The 19,275-nt window shown below is 38.5% G+C and overlaps 1 protein-coding gene across 3 annotated transcripts in view; it reads left to right on the forward strand.

The window, feature by feature from the left end:
- The window catches only part of NID1 (nidogen 1), a 46,890-nt gene that overhangs the window by 9,615 nt on the left and 18,000 nt on the right, over positions 1-19,275 (forward strand). The window contains exons 4-12 of one of the 3 annotated variants that reach the window (XM_075043228.1): positions 195-622; positions 1,744-1,893; positions 3,094-3,345; positions 4,445-4,645; positions 6,460-6,705; positions 7,656-7,799; positions 8,880-9,008; positions 12,206-12,349; positions 13,092-13,214. In XM_075043228.1, coding sequence (XP_074899329.1) covers positions 195-622; positions 1,744-1,893; positions 3,094-3,345; positions 4,445-4,645; positions 6,460-6,705; positions 7,656-7,799; positions 8,880-9,008; positions 12,206-12,349; positions 13,092-13,214 — 1,817 coding nt within the window. The remainder of the gene's footprint in view (positions 1-194; positions 623-1,743; positions 1,894-3,093; positions 3,346-4,444; positions 4,646-6,459; positions 6,706-7,655; positions 7,800-8,879; positions 9,009-12,205; positions 12,350-13,091; positions 13,215-19,275) is intronic. The other 2 variants (XM_075043229.1, XM_075043230.1) reach the window with 2 other exon arrangements.

Here is a 19,275-nt window from a genome sequence, read left to right on the forward strand (position 1 = left end):
GAAAAAATGCTATCAAAACTGTCAGGGGTGATTTATAGCTGAATAAACTGTACCTGTAGATAAGAATGTAGATAAGATAATTTGACAGTTCTGTCCTGATATTTCTTGGTGAAGGATAACATTTTGTGTAGGCTAGAAATACTACACAACTTGTGCTTGATCATTTTGATTTGGCATATGCTTCTTTTTGATAGAAGCAGCAATGCTGGGAAACAAGGTGTCTGGGTGTTCGAGATTGGTAGCTCCTCTGACAGTATTGTGCCTGCCAAGATCAGCGATGTTTTGGAGAGCCTAGAGTCCAATGAACAAGACCAGGAGATGACTTCAAAACCATTTATGTCAGACTATGGCTCCACTGAAATAAGACAGCAGTATGTCACCAGTAGTACAGACAGCACAGAAGAGGATCAGCACCACGTTACATATAGTGTTCCTCAGCTAGCTGCAGAAGACTTCCTGACTTCATACCAGGATGTAACAGGAACACCTTCGACTGAGTCTTTTTATAGTCATCAAGACTTCCCAACAGCAAAAGCTCCACCTCGCCAGTTCCAGGTCCAGCAGTTCCCCCCACAGCAACCCCAAGTCATAGATGTAGAAGAATTTGATGAAACTGGTATAGGTAAGGTCTTTTGTACAGCTTGGGTACTTCTAAGATGGATAGGCTGCAAAAAAACCAGAGATGTGCAAGGAATTGAACTACTAAAAGAATAATCTGTTTCCTTCTCACTACATTCATATCTGAAAGTCTGGACACATTTAATAAGTTTGTGTTATTCATTGAGGTAGTTAACTTGGATGTCACCTCAGATTCAGATCTTGCCAGTCTAGTAAACTAGTGTCCCAGTCAAGCTCACAGGAGAGCACATTTACAGTGTGTCTGTGGATCCTGAATCTCTCCTAAGGAGAGCTTCCTATAGGGATAATTGTATTCCTAAAGCTGATGCATTCTTAGCAGCGACTGATCTTCCCTCCTCTTTTGCCAAGAATTCTTGTTAAAGGTATGATCTTAAGTTTAACAGCTGCTTTAAGTGGCTGTTCCTGGTAAGGATTTTATGATCAGTTCTACTGAAACCTAGCTTATTTCCTTTCATAGATGTGTTACTGAATACAGGTGATTTAACGAAGGTTGGGAATAATAATTGCAAAAATTGTTGGCTAGGGTTTCATGGCCTGAAGTTTTACAAGGGTGGGATTAGCAATTCTAACTTCTGAGGAAGTGTCTGTAGAAAATGGAGAACAGTGTGACTGATTGCCCAAATGTTAATTGTTTCTTGAAGCAGGTGTGAGAATTGCTATCTCCATGAAATAATAGCTTAGGACAATTAGGATTACAGGGTGCATCAGTTGATGCACTGTCCTGGGTATCGTACTGATGTGTCTTGTTCTGAGGTTGGAAAGGTTCCTTTCTGCTTTGGTTTGGAAACAAGGACAGGTCAAAATTATTGTGCATTTGGTTTCGCCAAGACTGTTTAACTGATATGCATTGATACAGATCTGCTGAAGCCAATAGAATGAAACAGTTTTCTAACACCTGAAGCCCTGATATTTTCTGCAAAATAGTAGACTGTTACTTGCTTATTGCAAGGTTAGCAAAAATAAATCGTAATTGTTTGTTTTCCTTAAAGATAAAATGAAAAAAACTGATCAAGTTAGTGTAGAGATATTTTTAAACTAAACCAGGGATATGTGAATACGATAGTAATTACATGAAGTATGAATGTCTGGTCTTATATTCTACAGTGTTTCGCTACCACACAGATGTCCAACAGACGTGTGCTAACAACCGCCACCAGTGCTCTGTTCATGCTATTTGCAAAGATTATCCCAATGGATTTTGTTGCAGTTGTATTGCTGGTTACAAAGGAAATGGCAGACAATGTGTAGCAGAAGGTAACTTTTTTGAAAATGAGGTACCTATGCAGTAATTGCACATGGCATTCTTGAATGAGGTGACCTGTTTTCAATACGGAAAAAGACATGGTTAAATACTTCTTGAAAGACTTATCACTGAGATATATTGAAAGGTACTTTAAGAAGTGAGCTATACTTTCTAAAATGGTAGGGCTTTTTTGAACAAAGGAAATTATTTTATGTGGTCAATGATATGCATTATGCATTTTAACATTACTTTCTAGAAAAAATAAACTCTTACATAACTGACATAATTTAATAGATAGCATAACATCCAGTGTTTATTTCTAGAATTAGTTGTGAAGCTCCAAGGTGTTATAATCTGATGTGGTCCCCACTCTAGAAATGGACAGTTCAAAGGGGATGAGCAAGTTAACTTTGATCATCAAACGAAAGAGCATGGCTCCTCTTTGTCTGACTCTTAAGCTTCTTTAGTAAAGGGCTAATCTGCCAGTTTTTTGTTAGATACCTGTTTAAACTTTGTTCCTGTGTAAAATCCATAAAGGAATTTCTTATGTATACAGTTGTAATCCTCATAGTGATTTGACTCAGAGTATAGATGCATTTCAACAACTAAAATAGCTGGCTGCAGACTTTGTGTTTTATGAGGCAGGAAAGCAAAACCTACTACTTAGCTTTCAGTTCATAAAATCGAGTTTTCCAGAGAAAGAAAAGAAGGATCTAATGATAATGGAGATAGAATAGGTTAGAATAATAGGTCAATTATGCTAACACCTAATGGTGTTCGCCTCCTAATAGGGCATGTACAAATTTACATTCATTAGGTATTGATATAAAGTGTGATCTTCAAAAGAAGTTTTTGTATGCCACTTAGTGTCAGAGCAACTGTAACAGCTTAGTCTGTTTATGGAGTGATCCTTGCAAACAAAATTGTTAATTGGGATAAAGGGCATCTCTTCAGGGAATTTTGGCCACTCCGTCATCTGTATAGTGACAACACGCGTGCGCGCACACACACACACACGCATGCACCTATGTACATAAGCAAATTAACACACTGTTTGTAGGCAGTTTCCTGTATGTTTAATTCTGTGAGCATTTGTTTGCCGTTTGTTTCAACACTAATATCTTTGAACACAGTGAACGCTCTGAACACCATTCCTTGGAGAGTATGTGTGAACTGTCGTTTTGTTCTGATGTATTGCATTGATTTGCCAGGTTCTCCACAGAGAGTCAATGGGAAGGTCAAAGGAAGAATCTTTGTAGGAAACAACCCCGTTCCAGTTACATTTGAGAACACTGATCTCCACTCCTACGTAGTGATGAACCAAGGGCGTGCCTACACTGCTATCAGCACAATCCCAGAGACTTTGGGGTATTCTTTACTGCCTCTTGCCTCTATTGGAGGTATCATAGGATGGATGTTTGCTGTGGAACAGCAAGGATATAAAAATGGATTCAGTGTTACTGGTAACTTCTACATTAAAATACTGTTCAAAAACTGTGTTATGCTTTCCTCTCTCTTGAGAGAAATGTGTATTCAGAAGCAATATAGGATGAAAACATGTTTATTCTGAGCTGCAAATGGATTGCTTCATAGTCAAACTTCTCATCAGTTTTCTTGTTTACAATGTATAGGTATTGGGCTTTTTAATTTACCATTGGTGCACAAGCACATAAGTCTGTTAAAAAGAAGAATGGCTTGGCCAGTTCCTGTGCAAGGAAGAGATTATTAAAAAGGATCTGATTTTTGGTACTAAGAGTATACAGAGGTACTGAAAAAAGCTGCCCCTACATCTACAAGAGGTCTAATGTTAATTGCCTGATTGTACCAACAGAGCAAAACAGAAATTAAAATCTGACCTGTTGTAGGAATTGCTTCTGTTAAGAATTTCAGACCTTCATGAGATGCAAATGGTTCTGTTAACTTATTTGAGGGAAACCCCTGTTCATAATTACAGCTTTTGATAAGAGTTGGAGGCCAAATTTCGTTGGTTGTGCACATGAATTCAAGCTGTAGATTCAATCTGTTCTAGGAGAACATGTGTTTCTTTTTAAAATTTTATCCTTTACAGCCCTGTACTATGAATTGAGTTGAATATAACTTTTTGTTTGGGGGTTTTCTTGGATTTGGTGTGTTTGAAGTTTGTTCTGGAATTTACAACATACATTTCACTTGGTTTTGATTTGGAAACAGATGTGCTGGATTTTTTTCATTATTTTTTTATAACTCACTGTATGGAGTTTTTGCCATTTTAGCTGGTAGGATAAGGCCTACTGTTATTAGCTTTGTTGGAACTTCTTTTTTAATGTAAAAAAAACCTGCTTCTTCAGGCTTACTTGCAATTTAGCGTATTCAGTGCTTAAGAAAAGATAGTTTCCTTGCATTATCCAAGGATATTATCAGTATAACTCTGAAAGTTATTTCTGTAGAAACCCAAAACATCAACAGTTATGCTGCATCAAAGCTTGCAGAAAGTAGTAATTTATATTTTATCTACTAGAAGCAATACTTTGAATAGAAGGATTCAGAAATCACTATTAAATGGTTTAACTAATGTTTCTTCAGGTGGCGAGTTTACACGGCAAACTGAAGTAACTTTTCTTGGCAACAATGAGAAGCTGGTTATAAAGCAGAAATTCAGTGGGATCGACGAGCATGGTCACCTTACCATCAGCACAGACATGGAAGGCAGAATTCCTGAGATCCCATCTGGCGCATCAGTCCATATAGAACCATATACTGAACTCTATCACACTTCTAGTTCTGGTAAGATTCCTCAAGAACAAAATGATAACAAAGTGCACAGTTCTCAGCAGAGAGTAAGACAATCTGAAAAACTTTATTTTATTCCCTTCTTAGCAAGTGTACTTAGGACCCTTTGATTTCTAGGAAGTTGCTTTTTGCCTCTTGGGAACAACTCCCCCAAAAAGGTGGATTTTTGTGGGACAATGCAAATATTTCCAATCTTTTTATTGGAAAAAAAAAAAAAGTGAGTTTTACTTTCTCTGAACTGATGTTTGCAAAACAGTCTTGATTTCCCTTTTCATTGGTCTTATTTTCACACTGCTAATGGCAGTCGTATGAGTTGCAAAGCTTTTTGTAGGATCCACGGCTCTTCAGTAAGAGCTGTACTGGTGTATACCTTTTTGTGGTAATGTCAAGTGGGCTTTGGTCTTGCCTGATGAGACTGTGCAAAGCAGTTATTTACCAGTATGTGTCACGTAAACTGCATTGCAGTGACTGTGCCTTGTGTTAGTAACAAGCATTTGTCAGTATTATTTGAGCTGAATTTGAACAACTGACTGGAAAATTAGGAGCATCTTAATTCCCTTATCAGTATTTCTCTCTCCTCTCTCTCTTCCTTATCTCAGACTCTGAGATTTGGTAAGAGAGCCATTCTTCATTTCACTATTTACAGGGGAATCTCCCTTCTTTTGCTTTCCTCTTCCTGGATAAAATTATGGGTATTTCAACACAGCAAACCCAAGTGTGGTTGGAGTGTGGCTGCTAGCCAGCCCAGCTGCCAAAGACCAATGAAGAGGAAGCAGCCTGTGGTGCACTCAGGTGCACATGAATACTGGAGAGAGTACACAATAGCTGAAAATGGTGTAGGTGCATCATCACTGCCTTATACCCGCTAATGTCTGGCTTTGTTAGCCAGTGATGAACCCCTCTTGCTGCTTTGCCTGTCCTTATGGACTGTGAGGAGGAGGAGGAGCTGAAGGCAGCAGGAAGCTTCGGCTTTGTGCTGAACAACTTCAGAGTTTTGGAGGAGTTTGAGCAGCGTGTGCTCTGTAGAACGCATCCCTTCTTGGCAGAAATGCTGTCTCCATGGAGGAAAAGTCAAGGGCCAGAAGAAAGCATCCTTCAGTCTGGATTTGATTTACCAGTACTCAAATAGTTATTCTTCTGCTCTCCTATGGCATATCTGACAGACCATTACTTAGCAGAAGTCTAGCTTTTGCCAACTGTATCAACTGGATTGATACAAGTGTGTTATGGTGTCCAAATGAGGAATAGTGGAGTTCTGAGGAGCTTTCTGTTGCTGGGAGGATCCACAAGCCCAGATCTGCTTTGAAGAGTTTTTGTCACAAATTTTCACAATATAGAAAACTGTTGTGAAGCATATGGGAGCTCTCAGACATGCATCTTCTTCAGGACTCTGTCAAAATCCAAGGCCAATAGACAACAGTGAACTAAAAATGGGTGTAGTTTGGTGCTGGCAAGGTGGCTCTTGTCCTTCCTAGCTTATAGATCCATTATGTAAATTCATTTAAAGAATCCTCTGAGTTTCTTGAGTTGAATTTTCCTTTCTTTACCTGGTAACCCACAAAGTAAAGTTAAATTTTTAAAAAATGTCAAGATAAATTATACGACTCATTCCTCAAGGCTGTGATATCATGAGAAAAGAGCAAGCCTAGTCAAGTGCCTATTCCTTTGCATGGCAATACATCCACTTTCATAGCTGCTTGCCTTCGAAATTTTTATTTTCACTACCCTGTATCTGAAGTCTACAGATAGCGTTGGACAGAGTATTTTTGCTCTCCGTTCTGATCAGCATGTTTGTTGCCGTGTTGCAGTGATCACTTCATCATCCACCAGGGAGTACACAGTGACAGAGCCAGAAAGGGATGGGGTTGCTTCCACGTACACAGGTGCCTATCAGTGGCGACAGACCATCTCATTTGATGAATGCATTCATGATGACTCTCACCATGCTGCTTCTGCTACTCAGCAGCTCTCAGTGGACAGCGTGTTTGTCCTGTATAACCGAGATGAGCAGATTCTGCGATACGCTATGAGTAATTCCATCGGCCCAATCAGTGGTATGTGTGAATTGGAAATCTTTCTTTTTCTCTTTTGTGGGTAATTAAGAGCAGGCTTCTATATTTTTTTAGCCTGCCTTGGCTGGGTTAAATTAATGAGTTATATTAATTCACTGCATTAGTCAGTAGACGTCCAGGTCCATCAATTAGGAAGAGAAAAGAGACTGTTAAAAGTTTGTATTTTCACATGGGGAAGGGTATTTAAGTGATTATCTCCTCTTGAAATTTAGCAGAGTTTGTGTCTAATTCCTTGAAGTACTATCAGTATACCACCTTGAATCTATTGCCTCTGAGATAGTTTATCTTTACATAATTTATAGTTCCTCTGTTAATGAACATTTTTTGTATTGTCAGAGCAAAGGGCAAAAGAGGGGAATAAGATTTGCTATTGAAACAGCTAGTTTCTATAATTTATCTTGAAACATGGCATTTTATCTTTGGAAGGTAGGCAGCCTACGAAGTGTATTTTTTTTGGATGATCTGTCCAAGTTTGTCTGTTTGCACTAAAATCAGAAAAAAAGCAGAGGAGCAATTTGAAAATGCACACCAGATGAGTACAAGAAAAGACTGTTCTCACTGTTGTTTGTTACAAAGATAAAGCTCTACTAATTAAAATGAACAAACCAAGCTGTTAAGAATGACATTTTGGGTCTAATGTTAGTGGCTGGAAGATGCATTATCTTTGTCAGTCTTGCTCTTTAGAGAAGTTTTTGTGGCTTGTCTATTTTTTAAACTTGGCAGTCATTTGCACAAGTAACAAGCAATACAGGTGCTATTGCCATGTCTGAGATTCATGTCCTGCATATCACCTGCAAGTCCCCTTTTTCCTGGTGCAAAAAGTATTCTCTTTCCTTGTTTCATGTGCTCTACAAGCAACCTCCTTCTGGGCCTTAGCTGAGTGCTATTACTTGGATAGGGTCATCATGGCTAAATATGGTCTCTCTTGTCAGATGGTTCTGCTGATATTAACCGGAATCCTTGCTACACTGGTACCCATAACTGTGACACCAATGCGATATGTCGTCCAGGAACTGGAAATCGTTTCTTCTGTGAATGTTCAGTTGGCTTCCGTGGAGATGGAAACGTTTGTTATGGTATCAGAAAACTTTAATTACAAAATTACAGCTAATGTAGAATTTGGTTTACTTGGGATGTATTGATCCTCAGGACTAGCCATTCCAGCAAAATGAACTGTCCTGAGAGGCTGGTTTGGGGAAGGACAGGTTAGAGGCATGCTGGGGTAGCTGACGTATCTCAATAATCAAAGTAAGCAAGTTTGACTGTCTTGAAGGGTCAAATTTGGATATGTTTTGCTAGCTTGCAAAGCGTCTTTCCTACCCAGCTCCTCTTTTCATAAAACCTGTGGGAACTTAGCTGTGAGAAATTTACTGTAATGCAAGTTCTGGTTAAAATGAGTCAGCTAGCTTAAAAGTTCTTGAGGGAGATGAGGAATGGCATATGCACATGTGTACAGAGCACAGATATGTGGAACCCATTGAAATAATCTCTTTCAGGATCTGCTTTGAAAATCCCTTCTGTTCAAGGAGACTTTTATTTCCCAGCTCCATCCAGCTCTGTATTCTTAATGTATCTGGGTTTTGTTTTATAATCAAATCACAGCACAAATACTTGTTTTCAAGAGGTGAAAGTGTGTATTAATGAAACATGCATCGTCCCTATTAGTTAACTGAGTTGGTTTTTTTAAAATAAAAAAAAACCAAAGCACAACCCTTCCCCCCACTCCAACCCTTAAATCAACTTGCAAATTAAAATAACAGCATCACACTGTCCCTTCTACTCCTCTGGTGCTGTGACTTGAGCAGCAGTGGATTAGAGATATATATGGATAATGAAAGGAGAAGTCTTTGCTAAAGTTCATGCTCCCCCAGTAGTCGTCACTGCTTCTGATCACCTTGTAGACTGCATTTTCTTTCTCAATGGCTCCTCCTTCCTCATTGATTTCTTGTCCCTTCCCCTTATTATTCCATTATAGAACTTATTCTGGTTTTTTTTGGTGCAGATTAGCTGAGGACACAGTTACCTGAAAACTTAATTTCAGGTTACTAACACCTCTTAAGAGGTATGGTTTTATTCAATGGTTGCACAGTTTCTGTTTTTCTGGCATCAGTATTAAATGCATCTTTGTAATAACTGTAATCCTTATAATATTCTAGACATTGATGAATGTTCAGAGCAACCAGCTCTATGTGGCAGCAATGCAGTCTGCAATAACCAGCCAGGAACCTACCGCTGTGAGTGTGTTGAAGGATACCAGTTTGCAGCAGACGGGCAGACTTGTGTTGGTGAGTTTCACATTTCTTAAAAGCACTGCCCACTGGCTTTCAGACTGTGATTCATCTCACAGAGACAGAAAACAGAGCTTCAAGGATCTGTGCTGACTTCTAACATGAGTTGAATTTAGGAGTTCATGCTGCAGTTAGTAATTACAATCCATTAGGTAACTGAAGAACGTGCCTAAAGTACTTTTTTTCCATCTCATAAAAATTCCCACTCAGAATGTTTCCAAATAGAAAGCGGAAATGATTATTGAATGCTTCTGTCCTTTCTGTACCATTATTTAGCTGTAGATTTCACATGGAAGTAAAATTCAAATCTGTAAAAGAAGAAAAATTAAAGTGAGGAGTTATTGTGTTAGTATTTCACAGCATCTCACTTTCAAGATGAGGTAGGGCTTTTCCTGCATTTTCTGTAGTGCTGCGCTTTGGCTTTTGGGGGATTTGGGTTTTCTTTCTTATATCCAATCCAGAATTAGATTTAACAGATTAGATTTTAGTTACAGGTTCATCCCTTGGACAAGGCAGTGCACAGCTCTAAACCAGTGTGTCTTGGCTATTGGAGGGTATTCTGAAGTGGTAGTTAATCGTGCTGAAAAGGAATTATAACTACAGATCATTTCACTGTTAAAATCTTTGAGATTTGGAGGAAATCTAGCTGGTTTGTTAATGGACCATTAAAACTTAAAATTCAGTAGTTGTCACTGAATTAGTTATTTTTATTTAATTTAAAAACTTTTTTTTCTGGAGGAAGCCTGAGTTAACCTATACTCACTGGACTAAGGTTGTCCTAAGGAGGCATATTTTTTCCTGTTTGTTTTGTTTTTCGCTAAAGTTGTAGAAATTCCATTTGGTAGTGGGCAGAGTTGCAAGATGATTATGTGGGATATGTATTGAAAGTAATTTTTCCATAAAGAAAGAAAAACCATGAGCTTTACTCTGAAGAGCATTAAGCTGATTCTTTTGGGTGTCATTTATCTTGCAAATTGCAAAAGCTAAATAAAAAAATCTACAAACGGCAGATAGAAGAGGGGTAATGACTCTACTGCTAGAGACACAACTGTCAAGATAGGATATAGATTAGATTATTTTTTTTTATTATTTAGATTTTTTGTCTTTGCAACCTGACAGTAATCTGTACTGAGAAAACCTATACACTCTCTTCCAGTATGGTTGGACCAGTTCCTGTTTCTTTTGGAAATAACAGATAACAGCTGAGGATTATGTTTGCTTCTGTCATGACTGCTTTGTGGTGGAAGATTAGTTACTCTTTGAGCTAATGCATTCAGGTCTTTCCTCATTACAGCCAAGACTGTTCTTCAGCTAAGGCTGAGGAGCCTTCATCTTATAGCAGAAAGTTGCATTACTTCCCTTAAGTGTGTGACTTTGCATGCTGCGTATTACCTTCCATCACAAGCCCCATTTCTCTGCTCCAGTAAGAATTACCATTCATGTCTGCTCACAGTGCACCTTAAGTCTCTCCTTTGTTGCAGAACAGTTGCAAAAAGCAACTTCTACCAGGACACTGGAAGGGATAGGGTGAGATGTGAAAGAGTGGCTTTGTGTTCTTTCCATTATGTCCACCGTTGCCCTTTTGTCACTTGGACCTGAAAGGGAATGTTCTTCCCTCCAGCCATGACCTCACTGGCTTCACTCTACCACTTTCCCATGAAGCTGTTGTGTCGCATTTCTAACAAGTGCTAAGTAATTCCTTGCCCAGCTTGAAGGACTTCAGTTTGATCCCTTCCTTCAATCAAAAACAAACCTTGTGTCTGTAAGACTGAAGAGAGGGAAGACGAACTCTAGTTTCCCAACAGACTGAAAATGAATGTCATGGTAATCTTGTTCCCCTTTCCACAGGGGAGGATTTTATAACCCACAGACAAATTGAACCCCAGAAGGGGCAACAGCTACCCTCTTTGTGCTTTTGCAGGTTGCTCTGGGATACCAGCATTGACTCAGCTTTTCTGGAACTGCAGCTTTTTCATACCAGCTATGTGACTCACTGGATAGCTTTAGAAGAGAGTTGTAAATAAATCCTGTTCTCCTATTTGTAGGCTGAGGAATAGGAGGACGTGGGGACTCCCTTTGAGCTCCAACCCCAAATCTTATGCATTTATAATGCAGTTCTGAATAGATTATTTTGTAATCTAAAACTGACTTCATCAAACAGAACAGATATAAATGATTCTAACAATGATGTCATCTCCAGAGAAATGGAGAAAACAGCTGTTTTCAGATCTGGCTCTGATGGCAGATTTTTTGTTGTTTCCATGCTGATACTGTGGTAATTTCCATCTGTGTAGTGTGATGAAAGGAGCATTGTAGAGTCTTGTCTTGGTCCCCTGTCAGTTCCTCATAAGAACTGTGTAAAGAAAGCCTCAGTGGATGCTCTGCTACAGCAGCTCAAGTCTGTTCATAGATGTACACACTGCAAAGTCCCGTATTTCTAGGCCCAAAATTTTTGTAGTATTTTGCCTCTTCCTATTTTAAATACCATGGTTTCCTTTCCTCTTCTCTGACCTAACACGTAAGCATAGGCAGGGCTCCAGCAACTACCTAAAATAATCTGTGTGTAAAGCCTTCAGAGTCACTGCAATGCCTTCAGAGTCACTGCTGTCAACAATGAGAAAGTTAAGAAAAGCTGCAGGACTGGTCCCAGCTTCCACTGTTGGTCAAAAATGTCTCCAATAGTTGACAAATGTGTTTATCTCCTATTGAGTGAGTCACAGCTCCTATCTGTTGCCAAGTGACAACAGCCCTGGGTCAGTGCTCGGTTAGTGTAGTGGGATATCTAATAATTCCCAGTGCAGTGAACTGGCCACTTAGCTAACATGTGAGGTACCTCTCTGAGATGCCTTACATTTCTTCATTCAGAACTCCTTTTTATAAACAAAACTGTCATGGATATTAGTATCTGTCACTGTGGTAGCCTTTCTGCCCTGTTCTATATTAACAAACATCTGTGAGGTGCCAAGGACAGTGAGTTCCTTGTAAAACATTATTAAGAAGATTTAACACCAGTGAAAGGGGAGATCTTGGCAAAAAAAATCCCAATCCCCAAACAAAAAAACTCGGTTTCCTTGTTTCGTTTCTCTTCTGTATGCTTTCACAGCTGTTCTTCTCTCCCTATAAACCTATTATGAGCTTCAGACTTTATGGAGGAAAATTCAAATTTTCATCTCTCTTGTACATCTAACCTGCAGCTGTTGAATATGTTGTAAACCACTGCCAGACAGGCACACACAGTTGTGACATTCCTCAGCGCGCTCAGTGTGTGTACACCGGAGGGTCCGCCTACATCTGCACATGCCTCCCTGGCTTCTCTGGAGATGGGCGTGCCTGTGAGGGTGGGTAGCACCATTTATTGTGGCGTTTTTATACTCTTTATTGCATGACTTGGCTGGTCATTGCAATGTCCTGTAGTTACTTGTGATTTAAAGTAGGAAACTTCATAGTTTAAGTCCCTCAGGCAGGCATTGCATTAAGCTTTTGTCCTTTCCTTACCTCACTTTTGAATTCACTCTTCAGTATTTGAGCTACAGAAGGTCCAAGAAGAGGTAAGTGCAGAAATGGCAGTAGTTGCAGTTAGCAGACCAGATCTTCATCTGCTAGAATTGTTTGCACTGTATTCATTTATATTACTAAGGTGGTGAGACATGATTCTCAGACTATGTAAATAAAGTTATATTCTGTCTCATGTCAATTGGAGTGCAGTGGGGGAACATCTTTACCTAATGACATGTTGGAAACATTGCTGGCCAAATCCTACTTCTCTTGCTGTGCTAAGTCTTTTTCTTGAGAAACATGGGCATATATTTCTAAAACACTGTGCGAGTTAATAATGCTAGTTACCTATCAGAATAGCAGAGTGCAGGGATTTGAGAGGCAGAACCTAAAATACAAGCATGCTTTTTTTTTTTCTCCTTTGTATTTCTGTATAGATGTTCTTCCAAAGGTCTCTCTCTAAGTCTAATCAGATATCCTAAAATAGGAGCCTGAAAGTAATATGGCAGGTTTGCACTTTAATTCATCACTCTGATTTGTCCATCAGGAGGAACAGTTACCTGAGATTGATCTTCTCTTTTACAGATGTAGATGAGTGTCAGCAGGGCCGCTGTCATCCGGATGCTTTCTGCTACAACACTCCTGGATCCTTCAGCTGCCAGTGTAAGGCAGGTTATCGTGGGGATGGTTTCCGGTGTGTGTTAGGAGGTAAAATTTTATAGTCCTTGAAAGCTGGACCAGAAATATAGTTTAGGAATTGGAGGATATATGTTAATTTGGTACCTCTCTGGAACAAATTGTGTATTGTTTTATTAGGGTCTTTATTCTTTCTTGGGTCTTTATTCTTTCTCAGGTCTTTCAAGTTTTGAATGTCACCAAGTTTGCGTCAAAATCTGTATCTTGACTATTATCACTTTTCCACGATACCCTGTTCAGTGTCCACTTCTATGTTTTGTTTGTTCTATCCTCAGCAGTTCTCAGCCCCAAGCTGATACTATCTTTTGGAGTCGCCTTATGTAAAGGTTTGACCACAGATTGATTTGATTTGCATACACAGTAGTCACTTATCATAAAATATCTGGAACTGTTGGCAATGTAAATGAAATGCAACAATTACAGGAGAAAAGTGAAGGATGAGACCAAAGTACCTGCACTGTTGTCTGCAGTGGGATCTAGATGCCTACACGCCATGTATAGCCAGCAAGAGTCCAGAAATACTAACTCCAGTTTCTAACTAGCACTTAGTTGTTTCTGTATTTACCCAGCTTGTTCTCTTATTTAGCAGGAAGTTCTTTACCCTGCCACACTTCTGTTCTTGCATTGTACTTCGGGTCTTAAAGTATAAAATTCCTGATCTTGAAGGCATCCTTAAAAAAAAAAAAGTAGTAAGGAACACTGAAGTGCAAAGTAGCGTTGTTATGGTTACTTTAATTCAAAAGCACAGCAAACCTATGGGACAGCATCCAGGTTTTGCAGAACAGTGAATATTTTCATCTAGGAAATAAAGCCTGATTTCTGACTATATTCAAACCCAGTTCTCCTGCTTCTAAGATTCTTGCTGTTGGGCAAAAGACCCTGCACCTCTCAACAGACTGAAACTCAAACTGTGCAGCCAAGAGTAAGAAAGGCATAGGGCCGAAGGGAAAGAAAGCAAGAAACACTATGACTGAGGCAGAAGGCTCTTCATAATTCAGCTTCTGCACTGTGGTCTTAATGATGTCCAAAGTATTTGATGATTCAAAATTGAGGGTTTTTTTAATAGTGGGTGTGCTGGCTTAAAAGTTTTTGCCTGCATGGCACAATATTACTACATGATGCATTGCTGAAACCTAATATTTTTCTTTTGCGACTATATTACCTAATTCTGAATTTCTGACTTTTTTTGCACAATTGGATACTCGTGTTTTAAAACAAAAAAGGCAAAGGTGTGTTTATAGGAATGGCATAAACCCAAGGTTGTTTCTGGTTTTAAATCATATTTACATGACTCTTCATCATGTGCTCAACAACGCGTGTCAAATTACCCAGTGTTTGTAGACTTTTCTATCATAAGTAGATTGTAGGAGGTTTTGCCATGGTTAATTCTGAAGCTTTTGCTACTTTGTCAGTCTTTCAATATTATTTTTAACTTACTTTTCATGCATGAATGCCCATGTGAATTTTCACTTTAATGCTGTATGAATGAAGAACTACCTAGTGTTTCTGGCCTGTGTCAAAATATTTAGCCAACCAACCTGCTGATAAAACCAGGATTATTCCTCCTAGAGGAGAAACTTGATGTGAATAACTTGAAGCAAAATTGAACCTTAAAGCTTCCAGTTTTTCAGGCAGAATTGTAGAGGCAGAAAAATTCCTTTCATGTCTGGCATATCCCCTTTGTAGCTGAAACAGATGGTTTGGTAGACTGTTACTGGAATTCAACCAATTAACTTTATTACCAGGACACAATTAATTTCTTCTGAGTATATGTGATAGCATACTTAAGTGTTTGGGTTTTTTTGTTAAGAGCAACACCTTTTCACATGCAGTGGTTAGTGTGTTTACTGAACTGCTTAGCAGAGTATACTATTTTGTAGTAGCTTTATGTTATTTTTTGCTGCTTATCCTGTATACTTCTTGACTGTCCATACTCAACACAATTGTATCTTGAATATGGATCTTTTCATGTCACAGCTTTAATGGTAGTAACAAAATATTTTGGAGAGTTTTGTTGTATCTACTGTTTTAGTAGATGAGAATCTACCAGGTTTTGTTAGTCTTCATATATGCCTCTGTGATTTTTATTATACTGTTTTGTACTAACAGAAGAAGACGTGCTTTAGAAACACTTGGATCAACTGGCTCTGTTCATTAAATGCTCGGAGCAGAAAAAATCTGTGTAGATAGGAAGTCTCACTTGCTGAACCCTGACTGAAGTACAGAGTATCTGTATTGCTCTGCTAGTCTGCAGCAATGGCAGCATTTACAACAAACTTAGCTACTCCTCCCTTCTTAGAGAGTTAATAGAACAATAGCTGCCTGTCATCTGTTGCTAAAGCCTTAGTACTTTTAAAATGGATATATCCAACAGTTAATCATTGGCAGGAGATAGAATCAAAATATACTTTCTGCAGCTTAGTTTACTTTAGCACCCAATTTGTAAAGTAAGTTGCTTCAGAATGGAGATTTCAGATGAGGCTGTATTGTATTCAGCTGTAATGAGGGACCCTTTCTTCCCCTTTTTACCCACTAAGGTTTTGATCTAATTAGCCTCAGTCAAGTCACTGAAGTCTTTTCTGGTTGTTAATAGCATGAAAAGTTTCATTTATCCGAATGCTCAGTTCTTTTTGCTGTACCCTTTTCCGAACCCCGTGTACAATTGCTTGCTTGTTTGGTGTCTTTATTACTATATGGAACCTACTGTTGAATCTTACCACTGCTGAACAGCAGCTCTTGAAACAAGTGGACTTAGTAAAATGGATTTGAGTCATACACAAGGGAGTGTCTGTAGGACTGAACCAGCAGGTTAATGAAAGAGTTAATGATGCTGGAATGTCCCACTGCTCACAGCTATTAAGAAAGTCTGTACTTCATTATTTCCTCACGCTTCATTTTTCCATTTCAAAAAAACAGATGTCTGAGTGTTTCAACCCCTGCAGACCCCAGACACTGTTTACTAAACAGAAACAAATGTAGATTCTTGGAACTAGGGGTCTGACCCTTAAGAGCCATTCGCTGGTCCTCTGTATACAATCCGTTTCACATGAGAAATGCTCTTACCAGGGCAACACTGTAAGTGAAGGATTACAAAGGAAAACGAAGGGACAAAGGGAAGTGTGTTGCTTTGTTTTGGTTTTTTTTCCTCTTCTTTTTTTGGCAATGTCTGAGAACAGCAATTAAAAATGTCAGTATAACTCTGTGTGATATGTGGGGAATAAAGTGATCCACATAGGAAATTGAAGAGTACTCTTTGATTACATACTGATTCTGGACACAGTTTTAAATCACTTCTGTCTTTAGCTTGTGAATGAAAACCTGAGTAGTTATATCAGATCTTTAAAAATTTTTGAATGCTGTTGCAGAACTAATTGAATTTGGTTTAGTGTATCAGACTGTAATCCCTCATGCAAAATGGAAGGGAAGAAGTCCCATACTTCTCTGTCTCTCACCCTGTTTTCTCAGCCTCCATCTTTTTTTGGAAAAGTCCATAAATCATTTTCTGCAGTGCTGCTGCAAGAGCTTTCCTTTATGACCAAAAAAAGACTTTGAATGTTTGTATATGGCTTTGAGGGGGGGTCCCCATTCTGTTTGTTTCTTCACTTATGTGGGAAATATGTACATGTATGTTTTTCATCTGGCCTATTTTCCATATCCATGCTATTTCCATTTCATTTTTTCAAGTTCCATGATATATTTCAGTGACTTAAATTCCAGATTGCTACTAGTAGTTTATGAAACAACTGAAAAAAATATGTTTAAAACATTAAATACAAATTTATTTTTCTGAGGAAGGGTATACATTTAGCTTGAGTTCAGGATGCACTGTTCTTTCTACGTGTCTAGTCTGACTTGTGTGTACGGTGGTCCGCGGAACATCTTCATCAGGCCTTTGATCTCTGTTCAGCACTACAGCTTCTCTCTTAGGAGCTCTCTTTTGTACACTGGTTCAATTTTTTACTGTCCTTTTGAACTGTGGTTACCAGAGCTGGACCCATTGTGCCTTGAATCATCTCCCCAGTCCCATGTCAATTCTCTATACCTGTGCAGTGTTCCCCGTGTATATGCTGAATTCCTTACAATCCCTACAGCACTGAGCTGTGTGCTGGCAGCTTATCTGCTCACAGTTATCTGCTGATAGCTTTTTTTGGTTGTGGTTTCCAAGATAAGTCTATCTTTAGAGGCTGGTCTACACTGTGTATTCCAAGAAGTGTAAATTCCCATTTGACTGTGCGAATCACTTCTTGACTTTAATGAGCTCAGTTTGCCTAGTGATGAAGTCCTGTCCTTCTCTTGTTTTGTGGCCTATTTCTCTTTCACAAGTGATGCAGCCTATGGTTGTGTATTTCCCTCTGGAATCCTAATAAAGGAATTAAATTTCTTAATAAGGAAATTTAAAACCAGGACTAAGGTAATACGGGAACTTATTAGAAATACCACTACTTCATGACATTTGTCTATGGACTCAGGTGATTTTTCAGTGTTTAATCATTTATCAAATTAAGGTAGCCCACAGTATGGTGTTTTGTTTCGCAAATGATAGTGTCCTGTAGGCATAAGTAGAGTGCCATAGGGAAAGACAAAGCTATTAGGTCAGTGTATTACCTTCATAAGCCAAGCATCGACTGCATCCAAAAGCAGTGAGAATGAATTTTTACTCAATTTTATAACAATGGCTAATCAGTAATGTTTAAACATAGGTACTGAAAAAACATTGAAACTTAGTCCTGCTGTTAATAAAAGCCTGTTGCCACTCCAACTTTCCTGCATCACTGAAGATTACCCGGGTCTTGCTCTTACTGTTTGTTTCATCCCTGGCAGTATGAACTAACCCTAGTGTATACCATTTTTCTCATTGACATGATCATTTGGCTTAGCTTTCAAATATGGATTTCAAGAATGGTAAAAACCTCTGAAAAGCAGACTATTTATCCCAACCAGCTGTCATCTGTATCTAAGATTATTGTGCCTTCCTTTCTGTATAGCCTGCAACACTGGACTTGGGATTCAGCTCACTTTTCTTTAGGTGTCTCTAAACTGTAAGCACAGTAATCCTGCTCATGATTCAGAGATAAGGAAAGAAAAACTACACTATGGATTCCAAGTGCCTGGTTTGGACTTTCACAACTACTTTAGGGGCTAGTTTTGGTTTATGAATTTTAATATTGGCTAAATTCATGTTAGCGAATTGAAATGAGTTTAATGTTGAAAGACAGGTTAAAATGATTCTGTCAGCACAGATGAACATGGTAACACTGGTTTTATTTCCTTTCAGAATGTTTCTTTAACATAGATTACTTATCGCACTTGATACTGTCAGAAAAGTTTATCACAAATATAAGAGACTTTCAGGAGCATGGAAGCAGTAAAATAAATGGTTACTTCTAAAAGTGAGTGGGAATAGGGTATTTGATGTCTTTTTATGCAACTGAAAAATCAGTGTTGATGGGATTTTATAGAAAGAACAAATCATATTCTCTGACTTCTAGAAACTAAGTACTAATTTTGAAAATTAACTTGACTAGTCTCTTGACTTTAGTGGGGCTAATTGCATAAGCAAGCCATTTGTGAGATAGGTCTTGATCATTGCAATGTAACTGCTCTTCAAAAATTCCATCAGTATTCCTGTATAAAATCTGCAGATATAAATGTGAACATTGTCTTCAAATTAGAACAGACATTGGTATTTCACGTTACCAATAATACTAAAATATTTTATGTATAACAGCTGGGTCCTATCTGGGAGTGTATACACAATCCTTTGTATAATTCATATTTGCTAGCTCATTTTCATAAAATTGATCTAGTCTATTGATTTAAAAAATTGTAAGCTTTTGGATATTCTCTACTTCTGGGAGTTTCACATGGGAAGGAAAAGCAACCGGCTTCTACATTTGTTTTTATATCCCACTGAGGAGGAGCTAATAGTGTCTTTCAAAGATGACATGAATGCAATGAAGCTTTTGTTCTGCAATGAACGAAAGCAGGGTGAGTCAGTTTACCAATACTGTGTATTTCCACTGCTTTCTCACATGAGTGGTGCATATAATTAGAGCTTAAAAAAAAAAAAAAG

The sequence above is a fragment of the Buteo buteo genome, chromosome 12, assembly GCF_964188355.1.
Source record: "Buteo buteo chromosome 12, bButBut1.hap1.1, whole genome shotgun sequence".
In the NCBI taxonomy this organism is placed as follows: domain Eukaryota; kingdom Metazoa; phylum Chordata; class Aves; order Accipitriformes; family Accipitridae; genus Buteo; species Buteo buteo.